Consider the following 26219-nt stretch of genomic DNA (forward strand, 5'->3'; position numbering starts at 1 on the left):
CTGCTCTGCTCCCCACTCTTCTGGGGAGCCCTCTGACCCCCCAACCTCTAGCAATGCCCCAGTTCTTGTAAGTATAAATAAATAAATCTCTAAAAACACTCAAAAGAATCCTCAGGGTGTAGAGAATCTCAAGAATTTTCAAATTCTGAAAAAAATCATAAACACCAACTCTAGAGGTGAAAGGATGCTTTTAAGGGTAGTGAGTTAAACCTGTTTCACGAAGTATCTTAACTGTAGCACTGTCTACATAAGGTGAACTACTGGAGTATGTCCATGCTCCAGTTGTTTCACCTAGCATCACTTGTACCCATCTATGTATAGTATTCTTCCTCTTAAAAAACAAGTGACCAAAGCTCTCCTTGTAATACCCGCAACTTGGAGGATACTAATGCCAGGGGCCCATGATCCAAAGTATCTGTGAACAGGAAAGCCTAGACTCTCAAACTCTTCACAGACCTCAGTCGTGACTCATTTAGCAGTACAATCATGGACAAATACTTTGATAGCTTTAATCTACCTATTTCATCTGTAAGTAGACATAATTAGACTAAGAGGTTTGTAGTGAGAATTAAATCAACCTACATAAGGTTTATCAGTGGCACATGAAATCAGTGAATATTAGCTACTATCTCTAATTTTAATTGCCAATTAAATCTCCTTAAATAGTAGAGCTTGCAGAAGTCCCATTCCCCATGAGTCCAAGCAACTTATCTAGTTAACAATAACAAAAATAAAATGACTGACAACTATAAATCAGAGACATTCTGTAGAAGGGGTTAAAATAAGGGAGGAAAGAGAACAAGTGACTATAGCGATGGTGCAGCAATGAACTGGTGGTGGGAATTTTATAGGGACTATACCAGATAATAGAAAGCAAACATTATACAAAAATGAACAATGTAAAATATATATAAGTAAATTAAATGTATATAAAAGTAAAATGGAGCAGATAATTACATGATAAAAAAAGACAGACATTGGGTCTGCCTCCCCTGGTGGTGCAGTAGATAGTCTCAGCGTTATCAAGCTATCAACAGCCATGGTGGCCTGACTTTGATACCTAGCTAGGGAGCTGACTCACATGGTGCATACCTCTTGTGTCTAGCCCTCTGCTCCGTGTATTTCAGTAGATAGCCTGTTCTGCTCTCCACTGTCTCTGGTGAATACTCTCATCCCCTGCACCTCTGGCCTACACTACAACTTAGTATGCATAAATAAAAATAAATCTAAAAAAAAAAAAAACTCTCTCCCATTGCTCCTGCTCCCCATTGCCAACTGCTTTAAGTGGTTAACAACTCAGCCATCAATATCCAATGCCTTTATGTGACAAGGTCTAATTCCAGATCCCCCACTAGTTCCCTAAGTGAATCTTTCAGTCAACTAATATATAGTTCTTTGCCTGAACACACCTGGACCTCTTTTCCCTATGGGCCACCACCTAGAAGTCCCACCATCACTCCATTCAACCATTATATCTGTTAAAATTCCCACATCCTTTCCAAATCCTGCTAGCTCAAAGAAATCAATTTTTTGGATGAGAAAAAGCCAAAACATTTAATGATGTGTACCTCCTGCATAACTGGGAGACCCAGCAAAACTGAACAACTCACAGAAATCACATTTATGCCTATACCATTTCAACTTTTATTATGAAGCTGAACCTTGTAACTCCTTGTAAATTCTGTAATTTACCTTTTTTCACTAGAATGACTGTGTGCAGATACCTATTTTTTAGATAACCCTGAGTGTACAGCCAATTATCTGGCATATGCAAGATATCTAATATTCAATAAGTGGAAAACTACTTCTATTCATAAGGCCATTCTGAATTCTATGTTTACTGAAACCACAGACATAAATTTTAATTCTGAACTCAATTCTGCATTACATTCAATCTCTTGCTTTGAACCTTCCAAATATATCTTCCAAGTCTAAAACAAGCCCTTTTAAACGTTGTACAGTGGCACACAGAACTGGGGCCATTAAATGAATACATTGTTCATTTAATTTATCAGCTCTTTATCCTTTGTATATGAAGAAGCTCTAGGAGTATGAAGCTATCATAGAAAAGTCCTTTGAAAATTAGATTTCGGGGCCCTCCCTGGTGGCAGTGGGTTAGAACACAGCACTAAGAAGCAAACGCCAATTCAGCATGAGTTCTATCCGCGCCCCTGAGGTGACCAACATGGCTCGGCAGACCTCTCCTGACCTGCCCGCTGTCCCCCCTCAGCAGTGTACTTTGTCGATCTGCCTGTTCTGCTTCCTACTCTGTCGTGGGTGAAGCCTCTCACTGTCCCCGCACCTCTGGCCCGCACCCCAGTTCTGTATGCATAAATAAATCTTTTTTAAAATAAATAAATAAAAGAAAATTACATTTTGGATTGCTATAAATATAACAATCCTGGGACCTCCCTATTAGTGCAACAGGTTAAAGTGCAGCATTACAAAGCTAGCTGCACCATTTCAGCGCAAGCTCAATCACAGTAAGGGAGGTAACCTACATAAAGCAGGAATCTTCTCCTTGTCTCGCCTGCTGTTCCCATCAGCAGTGTATTTCACCAATCTGCCTGTTCTGCTCCCTACTCCTTGTTCAGTGACTCCTCTCACCACCCTTGCACCTCTGGCCTATACCCCAATTTTGTATGTTGTATAAGTAAACAAATCTTTAAAAAAAACCGTTATCCTCTATGATTAACTGAAGATACACATGAAGTGCTTTCTAGCTAGTTGATTCTTTTCTTTGACAATTCCTGAGAAAAATGAACCAGAGGTTATTACTGAGTTTTAGTCATTTTACTATAACTGCTATCAAATATAATTCTTGTCAAATATATTCTGATTTACAATTTTATAGGTATCATTTCAAAAACAATCTAGTCTGATGCAGACTAAAAGTATCTACCAGTTCTAGATGTTAAGTCTACATACTGATTGGCTTCCTTTTAAGTAAATGTCATGCATATGCCCCAATTTTTGACTATTTGGAGTTTTGGTGGTTGTTTTTTTTTTTTTTAAGCAACAGGGTGTTTTAAGGAGATCAATCCTTATCAACTACCAAAGAAAATACATTCTACGTTATGAGGCAAGAGATTCAAATCATTTAAAATATATTTTATTAAACAACCTACTTGGAGAATTACAAATGCTTTTACAGCAGTAATTCCTAGTAGTAAAAGGCAATTTCATTAAAAACAAAAACAGTCCATGTTATGTTTTGCTGCTTTGTACACAGGAATGATTTATTTTACAACTAGTCGATGGCAACATTTACCTGCAAAATTAAAAACATTTCTTAATATGTCTCAAAGGCAGACAAATGCTTTTACATGAACCTGTATGACAAACTGCAAGAAGCTTAACACTATACAATTCAAAATAAAATTTACAAAACAGGCACTTTGAAGTTACTGTGTACTGTGTGTAACTCTCACAGTTAATGTAACTTGAACATATCTCATTTCATCAAAGGTTATCAACCAATGAAGCAAATGTTCCTTTGATGCAGAAGCACAAACATTTAGGTTCCAAACACTGTGTTCTGATTGTAATACATGCAAGACAGAACCTAAATTAGAAAAATCTTCTGAAAGAAAATGAAGAAAAACAAAAAGCAGCCAGAAATGAAAGCATTTACAAGCACTTGAATAAGGCCTTTAAGTGTTATATCAGTGTTTTAAACCCCTTCATTCTCAGGTAAGGGATTAAGAGGCCGAGAGAGAGATCGTCTGCGAGGGTGAGGATACTGGAGGTTGGCAGTGTCAGCATCGCAAGAGTGCTCTACCAGAGGAGGAGGAGGAGGAGGAGGAAGGAGCTGGGCATAACTGGACCATCTCGATCCAGCCCGTGGGGAATCCAGAGGGGGAAAGAAATACCTGAAACAATGAAGACAGGAACAACACACCAAACAAAACAAAAACAACAGGGAAAAAAAAAAAAAAGAAAAGAAAAAACAGAAGAAAAAGAGAAAAGTAGTAAATACAAAGAGAACCAAAGAGGAGAAAACACATGCTAGGGGAAAAAAAGCTTTAGTATTTTCATGCCAAAACTAACAGAACATAATAGCAAAAATCAAGACCTTCACTCAAATCAAGTTTGCTTAAGTATAGAAACTTGAAAAAAATACAATCTGTTAAACTTAAAATGTTAAAAAAATTAGTGACTGTTACAAAGAAAAGTATTAATAATTTAAAACATTTTCTAATCTTTCAGAAACATTTGATGCTATCCCATAAATTTACACATCTAATAGGCTTTTTCTTTATTTTAAGCAATGATTCATTTGTAGTAGCAGCAACAAGCACTTATATTTTTAGTGCATACATGATACTGATAACCAATTCAAATACACTTTCACATAGTATGGCTAAGCTATTGTAACACACTGTTGAAGAAACACAATCTTTACATATAACTTAGCTGTTTTTCTGCAAGAATCTTAGAATAGCTATAAAATTTGGTAAGTAAAAGAGCACAAAGAATATGTCCTATTTGATTTTGCCATCTTACAACTTACCCGTAATTCTTGTGCACTTTTGCAAACTTAAGAGTTAAACTTCTGTCATCAATGTCAGAGTCCTATGAACTAAATTAAGCAGCCAACTAAATAATGAAAATCCTGGGACATGGAATTGGCAATAAAGTTAATGTGCATGCACGATTTTATCAAAATTGTAACTTTTTAACTTTTTATCGCAGGGTATGTTTCCAAATTGTGATCTGAAGGAAAACTTAAAGCCATGGAATCACACCATAAAAATAAACAAGCACATTTAGATAAATGTTTATCTCTTTAGTGAATTTTATAAATTTAAAACTTACAAAAGTTTTTTTTTTCCATTTTACTATCAAACTATAAATGAAGCACTTCCAAATGTTTAATTTGGCTACAAACTGTACAGTCAAATCACTTTCATTTTACTAGTAAATGTCACACCCCTTTACTAATATTTTCCAAAATATTACATAAGAAATGACAGTTGTATTGAATAATATCATGTATAAACCAATTCTACAAAAGGTAAACAAATTAGCACTCAAAACAATCTTTATGAAAAATATTTATTCCATCTTCAAATTAAAATTATAAAAATTCATCATTTTAGTTTCCTGTTTTAGAAAACAGAAGATAAGCCTGTATTCTCCAAATGGGATAAAGTAAAATTTCCCTCCTCCCATCCACTTATGAGGATGGTAACAGTTCTTTCAATTTTAAAATCCTTGATACTTTCGGCAACATTTCAAAAAATTGTTTTGGTGACATTATCTCACAAAAAAGCCTCTCCATTTCTATTTCAAAATTTTCAAGTAGTGTCAATAAACTAGCTAGTACCAAAAATGATATACACTGTATTTTTAAAGGCCTTTTGGATTGCGTTTAGTAGTAAGCAGGCTGCTGGTGTATCTTGGGAGAGGTCAAACGGTGCTGGGGAAGGGGAAAAGGAGCTCGCTTTCCATTCCTGTGTGCATGCAACAAGCAGCAAAACAGCAAAGTTACTCCAGTTAGCTTGTACTCAGCTGTGCTTTCTGTTAAAGGACATAATACAAATGGAGAAGGGAAAATGCATCACAGATCCAACACACAAGGTTATTGGCACGTTAAGAATACAAATCAAAACTTCAAAGCTCTTTACAAAATAATGCACTACAAACAGCAACCAAACATCGGGTTTTTAAAACTACTTAGGTACATGAAATCATTTTATCATTACCTGAAATTGTTTAGATACAAATACTTAAAACCTCAAAATCAAATAGTAGCACTTCTTTGTAAATATGTAGCAATATAAAAATAGTTTCAGAAAATTTAAGATACAATTCACTTCTTTAAGATGACAACAAGATAACCACCAGACAGTTGGTTAAAGCACTGCTTTGAAGTTTCCTGAATTGTACTCCAAATTATTCACAAAGGCATATTAAAATACTTAAACTTACAAATTCACATATTCGAAATTTGAGTATGAAAATAAAATGACTCTTTAGATCACACCAAACATTTTTATTAGGATAAACAAGAATCTAAAATATACTAAAAATCTAAAAATCAGTAATTCAAAATCAACCATTTCCTTACAATTCCATTAAAATTTTGAAAAGTAAAAGCAGAAGCCAAACTATTTAACTCATTCTTGCCCTCTCTTCTACAAAAGCTTTATTGATATATTGTATTTAAAAATTCAGTATGACCTGAATCAAAGGCCACACCACTGGCACCTGGCACCACTGGCACTAAAACATTAATACCTATCTAGTACTAAAACCCTTAGTATTATCCCTTATGTTCTCTCTTCAACTCATTACTTCAGAAACAAAATGTTGAAAGTTACAAATATGTCTGAGACCACATTTCAGATTAAATTTAATGACCTCACACTTTACCTGTCAATATTATGACCAAGTAAGCCAAATACAAAGCAAACACAGTCACCTTTAAAACACAGCTTATAATTATGTGTGAATTTCTTGATTCAGTTTTAAAATCCATCAAATAATACACCTCTGGTAGTGTAAATATAAAAAAAAAGTAATTTCTAATTTTCCCATGAAACAGCCTACCTGCCAGCAGAAGATCCGTTTAATGAATTTTGAAGAATTGGGGTATTTGAACCTAGGGAAGGATTTGAGTTTCCCTGCTGAGAACTCCCATTGACAGGGCTCCCATTACCTTTCAAAATACCAGTACATTTCCAATTGTCCATATAATTTGCTGAAAGGAAAATGGTCAAATACATTAGCATGATTGATATCTACAAATCTGTGTTCATGTCATTAAACTACAATTTAAAAAATGAGAAAGGTCTACATTTCTCTCAAAAAAAAAAAAAAAAAAGTTCAAGATATTTTAAAAATAAAACACATATAGGACATTCCCTGGTGGCGCAGCAGGTTAAAGCACAGTATTAAGAAGCTAAAGCACTTCAGCATGAGTTCAATCCCCAGAGGTGATCCACATGGTGCCGCAGACCTCTCCTGACCCGACCACTTCTCCCCTCAGCAGTGTACTTTGAAAATTGGCCTGTTCTGCTCCCCGCTATGTCTTTCATGAATCCTCTCACCACCCCTACACCTCTGGCCTGTACTCCAGTTCTGTGTGCATAAATAAATAAACCTTAATAAATAAATAATAAATAAAACACATATAACCCAGTGTTAGTTAAGTTTAAAAATCAAAAAATTTGAGCAACTATTTCTCTTCCCTACAAAGTAAGGAAGTAACAGACAATTCTCATTAACACAAAATAAAGTTAATATCAAAACAAATTCTTTGCCTTCATTTTAATGAATTTAGATTACATGGAAGTGCTTTCTTGGTTTCCCAATTATAAACCTAGGTAATATCTTCAGAGATGGATACAGGTAACAAAATTTGGGGGTTTTGAGTAGCTTATCTAAGATGGCCTAATTTTTTAAAAATATTAATTTATTTATACTTACAAGAATTGGGGTACAGGCCAGAGGTGGTGGGGTAAGAGAATTCACAAGAGACAGAGTGGGGAACAGAACAAGCGGATTGATGGAAATCTACTGCTTAGGAGAGCAGCAGGAAAGACAGGAAAGGTCTGCTGCACCATGTGGGTCACTTTCCTGGCAGGGGATTTAACTCTTGTCCTGCAGTGGCTGCAGATAGCTTCATAGTGCTGTCATTTAATACCTTCCACCACCACGGAGTCCCAGAAAGCCTAATTTTTAATATGAACTTGACCACTGAAGAAAATAAGCCCAGAAAATCCAAGTCAGAGAGCCAGCTAGAGTACAGATGGGAAGTATTGTATGAAGTCCAAAGGCAGACAAGGGCAGTAAAGCCCTTGAAATCAAATTACACTTAAGAAAGCGAAGGCTCCCACAGCCTAAAACAGAACCTGGGAGATCTACGAGTATAGCCACAGTGCATTTTGGGAAAAAATAACTGCGCAGGGTAAAGCTAAGCTGTAAGTCTGAACCCTACATATGGGACATCACCTACTTGAATTATATGGGGGCTAGGGACACCTTGGCCCAACAGATATATATTCTTGGGATCACAGAGCATACTATAGCAACCACAGTCAACTGACCAAACTGAATTCTCTCAGCTTGAGGTTTCTAAAAAATTTTACAATTAGCAGCCCCAAAATTTTTGAATATTTGGAAGCTGTAGAAAATTGGGGAAGATACTGGATTTCCACCTATACAGGCTGGTTGGTTACAAGGATTATTTAATAACGGAAGCCATGGTTGTAGTCCTAGCCTGTGGGTGAAGAGCAGTCACACAAGTTATACATATAACAAATAGTATCTTTTTATTGGAAATACTGCATAGTTATGTCAAATATTCACTTTACATTTTTAAGTGAAAACTCTAAAGTAGCAACATTAGCAGTAATTTCTTCATTGAGATCTTACCTTTCCACAATCGTACACAGCCATCATCTCCTGAAGATGCGAGCACGGTTCCTGTTATATTCCAACTCACTCGCCAGACCTGAGAATTATGATTATCAAACTGAGCCACTAAATGGATTTCAAATTTTGTTGGCCCACCAGAGGAAGTCAGTTCTTTCCTATTAATAACAAAAAGTTTCCTCAGGAATTTTGATATACACTTGTATGTGTGTGTGCATGTGTAAGTATACATAAAGATGTAAGTTCTAAATTAAAAATAGCAAATGGCTTCACATACTTGCCTATTACTTTATAGTAATGTGCACTGTATACCTCTCACATTCCCTCCCCTCTATCAGCTCAATAAGAGCTTGGTCATGTCACTTTCATCTTACTACCTCTAGCATGATCCTATCATAGAAATGATGATCAGTAACTGGAAACAAACAACTAAAGAGAGTGGTTTTATTTTTTCTGAAAAGTTGAGGAATAAAATGGATAATAATTTTAAAAGGAAGGGAATAATTAAAGGAAAAGAAGAACTGAAACTGACAACTGAAAATGAAAGTTAAATAGGAGTGTCTCAATGCTAATTTAATTTTTCCTAAGGAGAGTACCCCCTCTCATTTATTCAAACATTTGTAGAGCAGCAATTACATACAGAACATCAGTTCTGTCAGTATCAATCTAACAATTCTGAAAACAGAAATTTCTGCATTCCATTCCCTATCTCCCAAAGGCATATAGTCACACATAATTTTATGTATAGAATTCACTACAGAATCCATTTTTTAAGTTCAATTGCCTTGACATATTACTCTACAAATGAAAATGAACACTACAAATTACTATATACAAATGGTGTGGGATACTTACCTCACAGGCTTTAATGTAAAAATTCTCACATCTTTGGTTGCAATGGCTAGAATATGGAAAGACCTTCCCAAGTTTGGAGCAAATGCAATATCATGGACAGGATCTGTAACTGTCATGAGGGTTTCAGCTTTTGCGTATTTCCTAGTTAAAAAAAAAAAAAAAAAGGTTTACATAAAAAATTTCAGAAATAAATTTCAGAAGTAAAGAGAACATAGAACAACTTGCAGCCTGAGTGAGAGCTGGCTTGCTTTAATAATCTTAAAGCATTAGTGGTGAACTTGTGATTTTTGTTTTGTTTTTAGAGAGTATAAAAAATAAATTAGAAACATTTACTAAAAAAAAAAAAAAGTTTTTCAGCATGGAGGCATTACAATCCCAAACTTCAAGCTATACTACAAAGCCATAATAATCAGAACTGCATGGTACTGGAGCAAGAATAGACACACAGACCAGTGAATTCGAATAGAAAACCCAGACATAAACCCACAAGTTTATGGACAACTAAGCTTTGACAAAGGAGCAAAGAAGATACAATGGAACAAAGAAAGTTTGTCAGCAAATGGTGCTGGGAAAACTGGGAAGCTACATGCAAAAATATGAAACTAGATCACTACCTCACTCCATACACAAAAATCAAATCGAAGTGGATTAAAGACCTAGACATAAAAACAGAAACTACAAAATACCTGGAGGCAAAGATGGGTCAAACACTACACGCCATACACTTCAGTGACATCTTTAACGACAGAGCACCCAATGCCACAATAGTGAAGGCAAGGATAAACAGATGGGACTATATCAAGTTAAAGAGCTTCTGTAGAGCAAAAGAGACATTACAAAAAACAGACAGCCCACTAATTGGGAAAAAATTTTCTCACACAAAACTAGTCATAAAGGATTGATCACAAAAATATACAGAGAACTGACGAAACTCAACAAAAATAAACAACCCCATAAAAAAATGGGCAGAAGAGCTAAAAAGACACTTCTCCAAAGAGGAAATGCAGATGGCCAACAAGCATATGAAAGAATGTTCAACATCACTCATAATAAGGGAGATGCAAATTAAAACCACAATGAGATACCACCTCACCCCAGTGAGAATGGCACATCTTCAAACAACTAGTAACAACAAATATTGCAAGGATGTGGAGAAAAAGGAACTCTCCTGCACTGCTAGTGGGAATGCAAACTAGTACAACCACTAGGAAAAACTGGCGGTTCCTCAAACTGCTAAGCATGGAGCTTCCCTATGACCCAGCAATCCCACTCCTAGGTATCTATCCAAAAGACACAAAAACACTGATTCAAAAAGATACCTGCACCCCCATGTTTACTGCTGTTTTATTTACAATTAGAAAAACATGGAAGCAGCCCAAATGCCCAAAAGTAGATGACTGGATTAAAAAGATGTGGTACATATACACAATGGAATATTAGCCAAAAAAAAAAAAAAAAGAAACACATGTCTTTTGCAGTAACTTGGATGGAGCTGGAAAAGATCATGCTTAGAGAGATAAGCCAGGGAGAAAAAGAAAAATACCAGATGGTTTTGCTCATAGTAGGAGTATAATGGACCAGGCGAGAAAATAGTAAGAATAATGAACAGCCATATACCAGAGATATTTTGTGGGGGTGGAGTGGGGAAGTGCACGGGACTTTGATGATGGCACATGGGTGACTTGGTGATGGGAAACCCATGGGGATTACAATTGAGATGAAAAACAAATGTACAAAATGATGTAAAAATAAACTATTATATTATTAAAAAAAAAGTTTTAAAGTTTCTTTGAAAAACAATGAAAGTGTTTTGTTCAATGAAACACTAACCCCCTTAACCTGTATATTGTGACCTAACTTGAAAAATGGTCTTTGCAGATTACGAATCTCAGTGTAAAAACATCCTATATTCAGGCAACATTCAATGTCAGGTATTTTGTAAAACACACACTCACACACAAAAAAAAAACAGAGACACAGAGAAGCCATGTGAAGACACAAGCAGAGATTGGAGTATTCTGTCACAAACCAAAACTAAGCAACTGCTAGATCCACCAGAAGCTTGAAAAGACAAGGAAGGATTTCAGAAGAACAACCCTGACATGCTGATTTCAGATTTCTGTCCTCTTAGACCTAAGAGAATAAACTTCTGTTTTATTACGCTACCACTCTGTGGTGATTTGCTACTAAGGATAGAAGAAATAAACATAAGCACCCCTATTTCTTGTTGATTTTTAAGAATTTAGTGGAAGAGATTTAACAAAAGCATAATTAGAATAAGAACTGGATTTATGAGCCATTAAAATCTTTTTAAGAGAAGGAAATCTAAATTTCCTAACTAATAAAATTGACAACACCATGGACTGAGTTTTAGTTGTGATAAAAGGAAATTATGGGCCTTCCCTGGTAGCACAGCAGGTTAAAGCACAGCACTAAGAAGGTAAAGCCACTTCAGAATGAGTTCGATCCCTACCCACCCAGGAGGTGACCCACATGGCGCAGCAGACCTCTCCTGACCCGCCCATTGCTCCCCTCAGCAGTGTGCTTCATCAGTTGGCCTATTCTGCTCCCCACTCTGTCTCTGGTGAATCCTCTCACCACCCCTGCACCTCTAGCCTATACCCCAGTTCAGCATGCATAAATAAGTAAATCTTTTTTTCTTTTAAAAAAGGAAATTACTTTAATACTTAAAAAAGAAAGCTACAAAGTCTAATTTATCCTTATGAATCTATTTCTGTATCTGCAAATAAAGAATAAGACAGTCTTAATGGAAAGCAGATTGCAACCACAGTGTCTCTGAAGAAAGAAAGTCTAAAAAAGCAGAAAGCAAGTATACGGAGCCCTTAAAATCCTAACTAGTAACTTATTAATTGTAGAGTCAATGGAAATTAAATTATCTCTTCTGCTTTTTTTGCTTCTCTCTCATTTTTTTAAATTGAGGTAACATTTGTTTACAACATTATAGAGGTTTTTAGTATACTTCTCTTCTGCTTCTTGACCTACGTGGTACCTGACTACCAAATTCAAGAATTTTTGCCTAGCACATATGATGCCCACCTGAATACCTCCTATGTGCTTTTTGCTCACCTAAGACTCTAAATACATCGGACACTGTACTTCTGGTTTTCAGAAGGTTAGATATCTCAAAATGACTGAAATTAAATTTTTTTACATGTGCTACTATATTCATCCCAAATTTGTCACATTTAGAGTTCTGTCTCAAGAAATTAATTATACACTAGCCAGAACTTGAAAATCATCTTCAAAATTCCCTTCACCTCCCATAGTCAGAAACCATAAATACCATTTCTTAAGTTGTCCTCCAACTGTCCAATTCTCTAGATACCCACTACAATACTCCTTTTTAAATGCCACTATAACCTCCTGTGTAGTATTTTGACAGCTTCCCTCCAAAATATTTTCCACACTTGTGGAAGTTAAAACACCTGATCCCCGTTTTTCCCAAACATAAAAATCTGTCAAAGGCTTCACAACACCCTTAGGATAAATCTAAACAATGAATATGAGGTCATGCAAATATGAAACTTGCATGTTTCTCATTATACCCGCATACCTATTAAGTTCCAACCATGGCAGAAATATGTCAGCTTTTCTGTTCATGTGTTTGCCACATGTATTCTTCTCCACTGGGAATACTTTTGTCCTCTTTTCAAGGGTTAACTTCTTATTTATCTTATAGTTTTCTTCTAAGTAAACCTTTCTGGTCCCTTAAACTAGATTAAACTTGTAACATCCTGATTCTCTGAGTTTACAAAATTGATCCACTTTTTTTTTGGTTGTTGTTTCCTGAAGAGGGTATACACTATTAAGTGAGGATACTTACCTTAGATCACTCAATTCTGTACCATTAGAATCTAGCACAGAACTTGGCCTCTCATACAAAAGTTACAAATATGTAATTAATCATTCAATTAATAAAAAAAGGAGTAACATTAAAGAAATAAAATACAATTCTGAATAAAGCAAATCAGTACTGACCTGGTGTTTTCATTATATTCAAAGATCTGAACCTTGGCCATTGCATTTGGGCTGCTGTCATCACTTCCTACAGCTATCATTGGGGAATGAGCACGAGAGCTAGAATGGAGAATAAAAACTATGTCATATGACATCATTAATATACATTTAGTTCAGAAAAATTTCCAAAAAAGTCCATGTGAAGCAGTTCTACTACAACCTTTAAGTCAGCATGTCATTGTTGATGACTAGATCACTGCCCTACATCATCTAAAGCCACACCACAGAGGAAGTACCTTTGAGCATGCTCAGCCTGGAAACAGAGGATACCTCCTTCTGTAATTATTTTTACATCTCCTTATGAACAATAAAAGCTTTTTCCCTAACAGTAAAGATTTCAAGCATTTGACAGATTAAAAAAGACACCAAAGAGATAACTTCTCTTCCTCATTTCTTATTTTAACATGATTTATTTAAAGCCCTCCCTGTTGATGCAACAGGGATGAAGCATCCACAGCCGCTTCAGCATGAGTTTGACCCCCAGCAAGGGAGGTGACCCACATGATGCAGCAGACCTCTCCTGACCTGCACACTGCTCCCCTCAGCAGTGTATTTCATTAATCTGCCTGTTCTGCTTCCTACTCTGTCTGGTGAAACCTCTTACCACCCCTGCACCTCTGGCCTATACTTTAGTTCTGTATGCATAAATAAATCTTTACAAAATGAAATTATGTATTTTATATCATTGTCCATTTTTTAAAAAGACTTATTTATGCATACAAGAGCTGGGGTATGGAGGTGGGGCTAGAGGACTCATTAGAGACAACACAGTGGGGAGCAGAACAGGCAGATCGACTGAAATACACTGCTAAGGGGAGAATCTGGGGAAAGAAGAGAGGTCTGCTTCGCAATGTGGGTCAGCTCCTTGGGCAGGGATTCAACTCATGATGCAGTGGCTGTAGATAGCTTCACAGTGCCGAGACTTAACCCCTTGCACCATCAGGGAAAACCCCATTGTTCATTTTTCTTTTTTACAATGTTCACTTTCTTTTCTCAGATGTGGTGTCCACAAAATTTCTACCACCAATTCACCCATGCACAATCCTTTCTGTTCTCCCCATCCTTGTTTTTATCCCTCTACATCTACCTCCCCTACAGAATGTCTCTATTTATAGTCTGTTTATTTTTGTTTTGTTGTGTTGTTTTCTATTGTTTTTTTTTTCCTTGATTCTTTGTTTGGTTCCCCTATATTCCTCTCATAAGTGAATCTGTTATTTTTTTTTCCTTCTGACTTATTGCACTGAGCATGATCCCTTCTAGCTCCATCCATGTTGCTGTGAATGGCACACATTTATCTTTTTTGACTACTGTATAATAATGATTTATTTCTTTACTAAGGAATGAATGACTTTATTTCTTGACTAAATTCATGACAGACTTTTAAGTGCTTTGTTAAAAAAGCAACAGCTAGAAAAAGGAAAAAGTGTTAAAAGAACACCCTCAAGAATGTATGCTCCCTATATGTCATTCTTCTCTCTAGATTCATGTGTGGTTAATTTCCTTTTGAAAAAGGCAAAAAGATGAGCAATAAAATGAACTCTATTGAAGTGAACTCTTGAGTTAATATTTTTTTTGCTGCTATGTGTAATTATTTTTAATGTATGCATATCAGAACTGGGGCATAGACCAGAGGTGGGGGAGTGAGAGGATTTCACCAGAGACAGAGTGGGGAGAACAGAACTGGCAGATCTACTTAAATACACTGCTGAGAGAAACAGTGGGAGGGACAAGTGAGATCTGTGCCTGCAAACAGCTTCACAGTGCTGGCTGTAACCTGTAGTGCTACCAGCAAGGGCCCCCTTTTTTACCTTAATATAATCATCTACCAGTCTCTTAAGTTGAAAAAAAAAGTGGTAATTAAAAAAAGTTTAGTTTTTTATTGTTAAATCTTCTGATAATGAGATCAAATCACCTAATATTATAAAAATACCAACTAAACTGCAAAATATAAAAATAACACAATTTATGATTCTTGGCTATTCAGATATAAAATCCACAGTAGCTTCTAAATCGTGCATCCATTTTTCCCCCATGTTCTACAAATATAAATATAAAATATAAATGTATTTTTTTCTTTTAATATCTGGAGACCAAAACTATAGTTATTTTTACTTATCTATTTTTTAAAAGATTTATTTATTTATGCTTACAGAACTGGGGTACAGGCCAGAACTGTGGTGGGTGAGAGGATTCACCAGAGACATAGTGGGGAGCAGAACAGGCAGATTAATGAAGTACTGCTGAGGAGAGCAGTGGATGGGGCAGGAGAGGTCTGCCCTGTGGGTCAGCTCCCTGCACGTGGGTCAGCTCCTTGGCAGGGGCATGAACTATTGCTGCAGTGGCTTCGGAGAGCTTCATAATGCAGTGCTTTAACCCGTTGTGCCACCAGGAAAAGCAAAAACTGTATTTATAGTAAAATGTTCTAAAACTACTAAAAGCATAAATTTTTAAAAACATTCTAAATCAAATTATAAATCATATATACAGATAACCTGAGTTGAGCAACTATACCTCCAGAAATAACATGTTCATATTTAAAGCATTTTCCAAATATGCCTTTGAATGAAACTGTGAAAAACCACTCAGCTCTACTAAATATAGTAAATTTATCACCGGTATCTCCTTTTTACATTAACTTCATCTCTTTATCACTGGAATAACCTCACTAGCAAATTATAAGTGACTGCCATAGGAATGACATTTCCTGATTTCAGTAAAATATCATCCTGTTACCACAGCACATGCCAGTTGCCTGAATGATGGTGAAAAGTAGGTTGGATCATGGTGGAGAATATTCAGGCTGCTAAAATTGGTCAGGAAATCACTATTTGCCTGAAAGAGAGCTTAAGAATGTAAGCATTACCCTCCTCTGGAGAGTGAAGGGTAGCGTCATCATTGGTCAAGTGAAGATCAAAGCAGGAAGAGAAGAGAGTATGTTACAGATGATAGCCAAGACTCAATTACTTCAGCAATAGGAACTGCTAGGCCCAGTGCATGAATTCAGCAGGGATAAAACTGATGTTGGGAGACAGCCAATTATAATGCATGAAAGAGACTTTTCTCACCAGCCCTCCTAGGTATGAGAGTGAACTATTAAGAAAACAAAGCACCCAACAGGACAAAGATATCAATACCAATTTACTAGCCAAAGTTGTCTCTTATCTATAAATACAAATAAATAAGCAAAGACTAATGCACACTTAAAAGAAAATAAGGAGTGGTCCTCCCTGGTGTCACAGCAGGTTAAAGCACAGCACTAAGAAGCTTAAGTCACTTTCACATGAGTTCGATCCCTGCCTGCCCCGGAGGTGATCCACATGGCACGCCCACTGCTCCCCTCAGCAGTGTACTTGGTAGATCTGCCTGTTATGCTCCCCGCTCTGTACCTGGTGAATCCTCTCACTCTCCGCATCTCTGCCTGTACCCCAGTTCTGTATGAATAAATAAATAAGTCTTTTAAAAAAAGAAAATAAGGAGTAAAAGTAAAGACCAAAGTATATACACAGATCTTTAAGACACAGATACAGCCAATCTTCATCATTTGCAATCTGTATTTGTAAAGTGACCTACTAGCTAAAATTTATTTGTAACCCCAAAATTATAACAATTGAGGCTCTCAGATTGTTTACAGACATTTGTGGAGAAGCACTGAAAAAGTATAAGTCACCTGATGCACATGTTCCCAGATGTCTTCTTCATTTTAGCTCTCAATGAAATAATGGTTCATTTCAAACTCTATTCTAGCACAATGATTTTTTTTTCCATTTGTGCCTTTTCTGTACGTGATTTTGCTATTTAAAATGACCGCAAGGGCCCTCCCTAGTAGCGCAATGGGTTAAAGTGCAGTATTACGAAGCTAGTAACAGCCTCTTCAGCACCAATAGGATCCCCACCCAGGGAGATGAACTGAACCACATGGCGCAACAGACCTCTCCTGCCTCACCTACTGCTCCCCTTCGTGTACCTAAATATTCTGTTCCCCACTCTGTCTCTGGTGAATCCTCTCACCACCCCTACATCTCTAGCCTATACCCCAGTTCTGTATGCATAAATAAATAAATTTTTAAAAATAAATAAATAAGTAAAATAAAATGGCCCCGAGTGTAGTGCTGAAGAGCTGTCTAGTGTTTCAAAGCTTGGCCAAGAAGGCTGTGAGAGGCCTTTAGAGAAAAAAATCTGTGTCAGGAAAGAGCTTTACAGGCATGAGTTTTAGTGTTCTTGGCTGAATTTGATATTAATTTATCAAACATGCTAAACAAGGTGTCTTTTAAAAGTAGCACTCTAAAACAAGATAACGTATCAACTAATGAAAACTGTTCAAAAGCTTATGGAAACTAGTTTTCCCAAGAGCAATGATTCAGTAATATATAATCCACTTTTTATAACAATTTCATACAATGTAACTACAGCAAACAGGAGTCTTCACTATAACTCAAAGAAATGCAATCTGTAAAACATTTAATTAGGATCCCCAGAGAAATACTGTATCTATGTAACAAATATTGTCTGGTATTAAGAAGAAATAATCAGAAAGATTTCTTCATAAAACATTAAGTAATTGTAGATTCCTTAAAAGGTTGAATCATATATTTGCATTTATATATATGTTTATAAACACATCATACATTTATTTATATATGCATATAAAAAATCAAAAGTACACACAAAATATTCACTATGTTGGATCCTGTGAAGTAGAAATTTTTTAAATAATGCACAAGACTGCTTAAGAAAAGCATTTTCAATAAATAAACCACGTAAATATAAATTCGGACAGTCAACAATGGAAAGCAGACTGGACCTAAAAAAGGTCCACTCCCAAACCTCCCCCATTAAAATGTAGCATTGCAAAGAGCCATCTGCTTCAGTGTGAGTTCGATCCCAGCCCTGGAGGTGATCTACATGGTATGGCAGACCTCTCCTGACCCACTCACTGCTACCCTCAGTAATGTATTTCACTTGTTCTGCCTGTTTTGTTCCCTGCTCTGACTCTGGTGAATCCTCTCACTGCCCCTGCGCCTCTGACCTGCACCTAGTTCTGTATGCATAAATAAAAAATCCTTAAAAAATGAAATTTGGGGCCCTCCCTGGTGGCGCAGCGGGTTAAAGCACAGCACTGAGAATCTGAAGCCACTTCCGCATGAGTTCGATTCCCGCCTGCCCCGGAGGAGACCACATGGCGAGCCAGACCTCTCCTGACCCGCCCGCTGCTTCCCTCAGCAGTGCACCTCGTGGATCTGCCTGTTCTGCTCCCCACTCTGTCTCTGGTGAAGCCTCTCACCGCCCCTGAGCCTCTGGCCTGTACCCCAGTTCTGTATGCACAAATAAATAAATAAATCTTTAAAAAAAAAAAAATGAAATTTGACACAAGCTATGCAACTTCTATTAGATACGGTATGGATGGAGGGGAAATGCTCTGAAAAACCAGAATTTCCATGGTAGTTCATGTTATGACCTCCCTTTTTTGTAGAATCATCAAAATATTCCAAGCAACCATCAGTTTTCTACTAGACTGCCTTAGCCTCATAAGGTACTGCCTGTGCCTGGCTAAGGTGAGCAAGCACTGCCCCACTGTAACAGGTACAGGTTTCATGGACTCCACTCCCATTCCAGATACTGGAGCTACTAATCCCATCAATAACAAGGAGGAGAATGATGGGACGTGAGGGCACAGCTGAGCAGCCAGGTTAGGATAAAACCGGACATGTGGGCTCTGGAGCTCTCTTGGCCTGGTGGTTCACGGTTGGTCATTTTGGCTCTCGATTGGTTTTCAGCGTGCTGGTGGAGTCCAAGTCAGCAAAACTGGTAGGACATACTAGCTTAACTCGTATTTCTCTCCCTTTTTCCCTGGGTTATTCCTTTACCTTTCTCCTTGTGAATAAATCCATTACTGAATCTTTCTGAGTGTGAATCGTAAGCGTGCAGGTGAAGACCCACAGACAAGCAACCCAATTAACATTTGGGTCCCCTGTAACACCAGGATGGGGAAAGTCCTTTTGAAATCAAAAACATTACAACTGGCTGATTAATAAAAACAATTATAACAAAATCAATATTGTAAGACAAGGCAGTACTAGAACAAGTTAAAAAATAATAATCAGAATTCTTTTACTCCCCGGACCAGAACCCAAATCTCATCTACTATCTCACATAAGCCTTCAATTCACTTCTAAAGAACTACTAAAGTTTTCTATTGTTTAGTCTTCAAATAAGGAACTTCACCTGAGTCTTCTATTCAGTTTTTAAGGAACTTTACTGTATCTTTGTGATTGATTTACAAGAGAATTACTCCACCTTAGCCATGACCTTACTTTATCCTTCTTCATATCTCCACCCAGCCTCTACTCTAGTCCTCGACTTTACCTTCTAAGATGTCTCAATGAAAATGAAGGTCATAGAGTAGCATTTAAGGTTTAAAGGGACTTTATTTTAGCCAGTCATCACTGTGATAAATATAATGCTACCTTTAAATTTTACGAAATTATGTACCTATCTTAATTTTAATAGATCGATTTTAAGAATAATGTTATAATCTTAGCTGAAGGTCAATAAGTTCCCAAACTGCTCTCAGAAAAGGTGATTGTGATCTCAGCCCAATTCACATGCTAATTGCTTGCTTGAAATGTATAAAATAAACTTCTGCTGGCAGCAGGACAGGAAGAATTGCACCCAACTCATGTCTTTCTCAAACCCACTCCCTCCCTCAGCCCCTTTTAGGAATCTCAGCTCACATATGCCACTCCCACTGTAAGACCCTGCCTGTTCTGCCCCTCAACAACCAGTGATTGGGACAGTCCCCGACAGAAATTCTGCCATTTGCCAAAAAGTGAGAGGACTTTGAAGGGTTATGGAAGTTTATCAGAAATATGATGACAAATACGGAATGATTTCACATGAGAATATAAGGAAATAAAGTGGGTAAACAATTTGATACAGCAAATTAAAAATAAACTAGCAGACAATGTTAAGTGAATCTCAGTGGACACTGATCACCGGAGGTGAAGGGGGTGCAAGGTAAGGGGGTAAAAGAGACATAAGAGATAGTGGTGAGCATTGGTGAGCATTTTGCTTTTCCTTTTTCTTGCTTAAAATGAAAACAAAACAAAACAAAAAAACAAAAAAAAAAAAACTAGGGCCCTCCCTGGTGGTGCAACAGGTTAAAGCACAACACTATGAAGTATCCAAGTTGCCAAATTTGATCCCTGGCCAGGTAGGTTACCCAAATAGTGTGGTAAACCTATCCTGACCCACTCACTTCTCCATGCAGCAGTATATTTCAGTCTGTTTGCCTGTTCTGTTCCCCATTCTGCCTCTGGTGAATCCTCTCAACCCTTGCACCTCTGCCCTGTACCACAGTTCTTGTATGCATAAATAAATAAGTCTTAAAATATATATATATTGAAGATAGCAGATTAGTTACATATTCAGGTTCTGGTATCACATTGCCTGTTTTCAACTGCAAGCATTACCATTTACAAATTAATTAACCTCATGTTTCAGATTCTTCACTTGTCAAATAGTAGTGACAGAACTTAGAACACCTATTATCAGAATTAATGAAATTATACACACAGGGTGTTTTAGAAGTATGTGGTACATAGTTAGGGATTTGTTTGAGCTGTGAGATAAAGATGCTTAATTCTGCTTTTCCTTTCCAGCTAACATTCCTTTTATGCCCCTATTTTGATTCCATCAAGTTAATATTTCTTTCTTTGTTCATTTATCTAGACTTCCAACTTTCTTCAAAGATACTTTTCCTATAAGAAGAAATGGAGTGATGATTCCTTTACACCAATACCCACTATCAGTAGACTGGAAACTCTGTTGAGTCCAGGCCTACCCTTATTAAATTCAACACAGAGAGGATAATAAAGAAAGTAAAGCTAGTAAAAAGAAGAAATCCAAAGCTTATTTTAAAAGTATTAATTTGTTTTACTACAATTATATTATCAGAGGTTTGTTATCTAAGCTTACCTTGAAGGGTTCCAAGAGATACAGCTACAGCTTAGCTTGCATGAGATCTCATGCTGCAGAGACCACTGGCTAAGATTCATGACATCCGGTGCTTCATATATTCTCACTATACCATCTGCTGAGCAGGTTGCTAACATAAGTCCCATATGCTTGGGAGCAAACTTCACATCAGTAACAGATGTTCTGCTATCCACTAGAGTTGTCCTCTTAACCTGAAAAAAGAAATGAACAACTAAATTATATACAAACAGAAAAGATGGAAAAGAGAACACACACTCTGAAATCACAAAGCACTTCTCCGTCATTTACTGGGTACATAGCTATGAATCAAAATTACTTAAAAATTACCTAGGCCTCAATTTTCCTACATAATACTTGGTAAAATACCACATAATTATGTGGTGATGATTAACAAATGAGTGACCTATAATTAATTACTCCATTTAAGGCAGAAAAAAGCTGACCTTAAAAAGTTTAATTTTAGGCCCTCTCTGGTGGTGCAGTGATTAAAGCACAGCACTAAGATGCTAAAGCCACTTCAGCATGAGTTTGATCCCCAGCCGCCCGCCGGGGTGATCCACAGGGCATGGCAGACCTCTCCTGACCCTCCTGCTGTTCTCCTCAGCAATGTACTTCCTTGATCTACCTGTTCTGCTCCCCACTCTGTCTCTGGTGAATCCTCTCACCCTCCGCATCTCTGGCCTGTACCCCAGTTCTATATGCACAAATAAATAAATCTTTTTTTTAAAAAAAAGAAGAAATTTGAAACTATGCAACCTACAAAGCTACACTGGGATTGAAAAACTACACAATTCAGTAAGCCTTCTTCTAGGTATCTATCCAAAGAACACAAAACCATCTACCCCAAAGTTGTATATTCCAATTAAATTAAAAATTAAAAGATTATGGTACTGGGAGGACAGACATATAGCCTAACAGAATAGAGTCTAGAAAATACTACTATACTTGGTCAACTGACTAAGATCTTTTAATAGGGGAAAGGACAGTTTTTTCAATAAAAGGCTTCAATTAAATGATACTAATATGCAAAAGAATAAAGTTGGATTCCCTATTTTATATATATACATAAAAAAAAAATTTAACACAGGGTGTCCCTGGTGGCGAAAGGGCATTTTAAGTATCAGCACACTGAAGCTATCCTCAGCTACTACAGCACAAGTACCCACATGGTGTAGCACATCGCCTCTGTCTTGACCACTGCTGCCTTCAGCAGTTTATTACAGTAAATCCACCTGTTCTGTTATATACTTTCTCTGGTAAATCTTCACCCCATCTACCTCTGGCCTACATCCCAAGTCTCGTATGCATAAATAAACAAATCTTCAAAAAAATTAACACAAATGATCAAACTCCTAAATATAAGAGCTATAGCTTTAAAACACTTCAATGAAATCTGTGAAGTACTTATGATACTAAATTTGGTAATATCTTGGATATGACACTATAAACATGTTTATATAAATATACAAACACATGAATCAAAGATATTATAAAGAAAGTGAAAAGGTAACTTACAGGATGGGAGAAAATAATTGCAAACTATGTATCTGATAAGGGATTAATATCCATAATATACAAAGAACTCCTATAACTCCACAACAAAGAAACAAACAATCCAATTAAAAAATGGTGGCGCAAAGGGTTAAAATACAGCACTAAAAAAACTACAGCCACTTCCACATGAGTTTGATCACATGAGTTTGATTCCCGCCTGCCCTGGAGGTGACCCACATGGTAGGGCAGACCTCTCCTGATCTGTCTGCTGCTCCCCTCAGCAGTATACTTCAACTATCTGCCTGATCTGCTCTCCACTCTGTCTCTGGTGAATCCTATCACCACCCCTACACCTCTGGCCTGTACCCCAGTTCTGTATGCACAAATAAATAAATCTTTAAAAAAAATGGGTAAAGAACATAACAACCAATTCCAAAATAAGATATACAAATTATTATCACATAAAAAGATTTGTTCAACATCAATTATTAGGTAAATTCAATTCACAACCATGAGATACTGCAATATTCACTAGGATCACTATAATAGAAAACAGCAAATGCTGATAAGGATGTAAAGAAACTGGAACCCTTATGTATTGGTGGTGGTAGTAATACAAATTGTATAGCTAAATCAGTTTAGCAGTTCCTCAAAAGGCTATATATAGCTTTATATATATATGTATATGTATATAACTACAGCTTGAAAGGAAGGTCTCAAACAAGTATCTATATGCCATGGTTCATATCATTTTAATAACTAAGAAGTGGAAACAACCTAACTGTCCATTTACAAATAAATGAATTTTTTAAAAATGTAGTATAAATATACAATGGGGTACTATTCAGCTATAAAAAAAATGAAATTGATATATATGCAACACTGGTAGACTTTGAAAACATTCTGCTCAAACACAAACACAGAAATGAATATTATATGATTCCACTTATATAAAGTACTTATAATAGGTAATCATAGACAGAAAGCAGAAGAGAGGTTACCGGGCACCCCATAGAAAAGGATGGGGAAAGGAAAGAGGTGTTATTTGATGAAACAAAGTTTATGTTGGAAATGATGAAGTTTTGGTATAGATTGCAATAATGGGTTCACAGTATACCCTTACAAACAGTTAAAATGATAAAAATTAGCATTATGTACAGTTTGCTACAACAAAAAAATGCAATACACTATATGTATTGATAGCATGGAAGAATTAGTGTGGGTGTGGTGAGGGGCTCAACACTGTATTTATGTCCTTATAGAGGCATGGACTATACCCAGAAGGGTACATAAAACCCTATTAATGCTGCCTCTAAGGAGAGAAGGGAAAGTACTCACTGTATTCACTCTCATATCTTGAATTTCATATTTTGTGACTGATTATGTATTATGAAAAATAAACAACAAAAATTAAAACATTGTCTAGTTAAATTCTTTGATTAAAATGAGGGACTTGAGTAGCACACCACTTTCTGCTCTTGCCTAAATTCAAATATCCAAAATCAAGGAAAACTAGAGTTAAAGTACATACAGATAGATAATACAGAGTAGATTTTCTAAGAAAGCAAAGTAAACCACAAAGGGAAAAAACAATTTTTAAAGGAGGTACTCCATGACAAAGCAAATACGCTGGGTTCATCATAAAAGTTAAAATTAATGCCAAGCATTAATTTTACCACTTCAGGCCGAAAATAAAAATCAAATAAACAAGTAGAAGGAAGGAATAGAAAGAGAAATGGAACTGGGAAAATAAAGGAGAGTGGAAACATGTTAACAGCTACCTGAAGAGTTCTTGAAAAGATTAGTACCCATCTTGTGCAACCCAATCTTGTCCAAACTAATAAATATCTCACCCAGTGACTCTGTCCTCGAAGTTTGTCATTTGATTCTCCTACTATTTCTTCCCACACAGCAGCTGTTCTGTCAAAAGAACAGGAAGCCAAAACCTGTCCAAATTCAGGATGTGCCCAAGTCACACGCCAAACAGATCCACTATGTGTCTGAGGAATTAAAAAATAGAAAAGAACAGAGTTTGCTTAATGTTAGAGAAATAAGGTTTCAACTAAAGTATTTTGACTGCATTAAGAGGACAAAGACACTCAATTTGATATTTAGATATAAACTAAAGACTACAAATGCTTAACTGTTAGAAGATACGCTACATTTAGGACTGTGATACTTCTAGAGTCAAGTTCTTTTACTTGTTTCATTCATAAAGAAAAATTCAGCCAAATAAAAGTTAGACTATTTAGTTCGAACAGAACTTGCCTCAGAGTTAAACCTAACAGCTTTTTTTCTTTTAAAAGACTTTATTGATTTATGCATACAAGAACTGGGGTACAGGCCAGAAGTGTGGGGGACTGAGAATTCACCAGAGACAATATGGGGAGAGAACAGATTGATCAATTGAAATACACTGCGGAGAAGAGCAACTGCCAAGACAGGAGAGATCTGCTGTGCCACATGGGTTACCTTCCTGTCCGGGGATCAAACTCATGTGACAGTGGCTGCTGAAAGCTTCATAATGCTGCGCTTAAACTAGTTGTGTCAACAGTGAGGGGCCCTAACTAAGCTTTTAAACAAATACACTACCAGTCTCCCAATTTTTACTTGCAAATTCTTTCTGTAGGAGATATCTACTAACAAGATAATTTTAATTAAAGTTATCTGGTGCATGGGCCTCTCTAGTGGTAATAAGGGTTAAGCCGTAGTACTATGAAGCTATCTGCAGCCATTGCAGCATGAGTTTAATTTCCCTGCTAGGGAGGTAGAGTAGACCTCACCTCTCTTGTCAACTGTTCCCCTCAGCAGTGTATTTCAGTCGATCTGCCTGTTCTGTTCCCCCCCGTCTGTCTCTGGTGAATCCTCTCACGCTTGTATTGCTGGCCTGTACCCCAGCTCTTGTATGCATAAATAAATAAATCTTGCAAAGAATAAATAATAAAGTTGTCTAGTTAAAAAGCCTAACAGTATTTAAAATCTGGAATAAACAAATACTTAAGATGTTTCTAGGTGGTATCTGGCTAGACAACAGAATCCTCTAAGAAAAAAAGTCTAATGAGTATAAAAGTATAAAGAAGCCCAAATACTTGCATTCTGAAAAAATGTTACCTTGCTATACAAAACAATGTCAAATAACTGTTCTTCAATTCATGTTGACAAAAAAAAGAAGAAAAGAACAAAGGCATTTCATATTAACAAATTTACTGTTTTCTGTTAAAATACATAATAAGAAACATTAGACCAGAAATTATGTCTACAAATTTGTTTCATGGTTCTACACAGCTAACATTTTTACACTCAATGATCCCCAAGTGCTTTTATAATCCAGTAATTTCTATATTGCAATAATGTTAGCATCCAAAGGAAAACTCTCCATCATTAGTTTTCTCTTTCATTTTGTCCAGTTTTTTTGTTTCACCTTGCATTCTTATTGATTAAAGGCTACTAAGCTA

General features: G+C 36.6%; 1 protein-coding gene across 2 annotated transcripts in view; it reads right to left on the reverse strand.

The window, feature by feature from the left end:
- Positions 1-3096: 3096 nt before the first annotated feature.
- The window catches only part of SEH1L (SEH1-like (S. cerevisiae)), a 29481-nt gene continuing 6358 nt past the window's right edge, over positions 3097-26219 (reverse strand). The window contains exons 3-9 of one of the 2 annotated variants that reach the window (XM_004683716.2): positions 24618-24764; positions 21250-21461; positions 13237-13335; positions 9238-9378; positions 8383-8540; positions 6556-6706; positions 3097-3872 (exon numbers count right to left, since the gene is read on the reverse strand). In XM_004683716.2, coding sequence (XP_004683773.1) covers positions 3674-3872; positions 6556-6706; positions 8383-8540; positions 9238-9378; positions 13237-13335; positions 21250-21461; positions 24618-24764 — 1107 coding nt within the window. In that variant the 3' untranslated portion in view covers positions 3097-3673. Of the gene's footprint in view, positions 5524-6555; positions 6707-8382; positions 8541-9237; positions 9379-13236; positions 13336-21249; positions 21462-24617; positions 24765-26219 lie in introns of both variants that reach the window. The other variant, XM_004683717.2, reaches the window with a different exon arrangement.

Source organism: Condylura cristata, unplaced genomic scaffold, assembly GCF_000260355.1.
Source record: "Condylura cristata isolate star-nosed mole 26May11 unplaced genomic scaffold, ConCri1.0 scaffold00016, whole genome shotgun sequence".
Taxonomy (NCBI): Eukaryota; Metazoa; Chordata; class Mammalia; order Eulipotyphla; family Talpidae; genus Condylura; species Condylura cristata.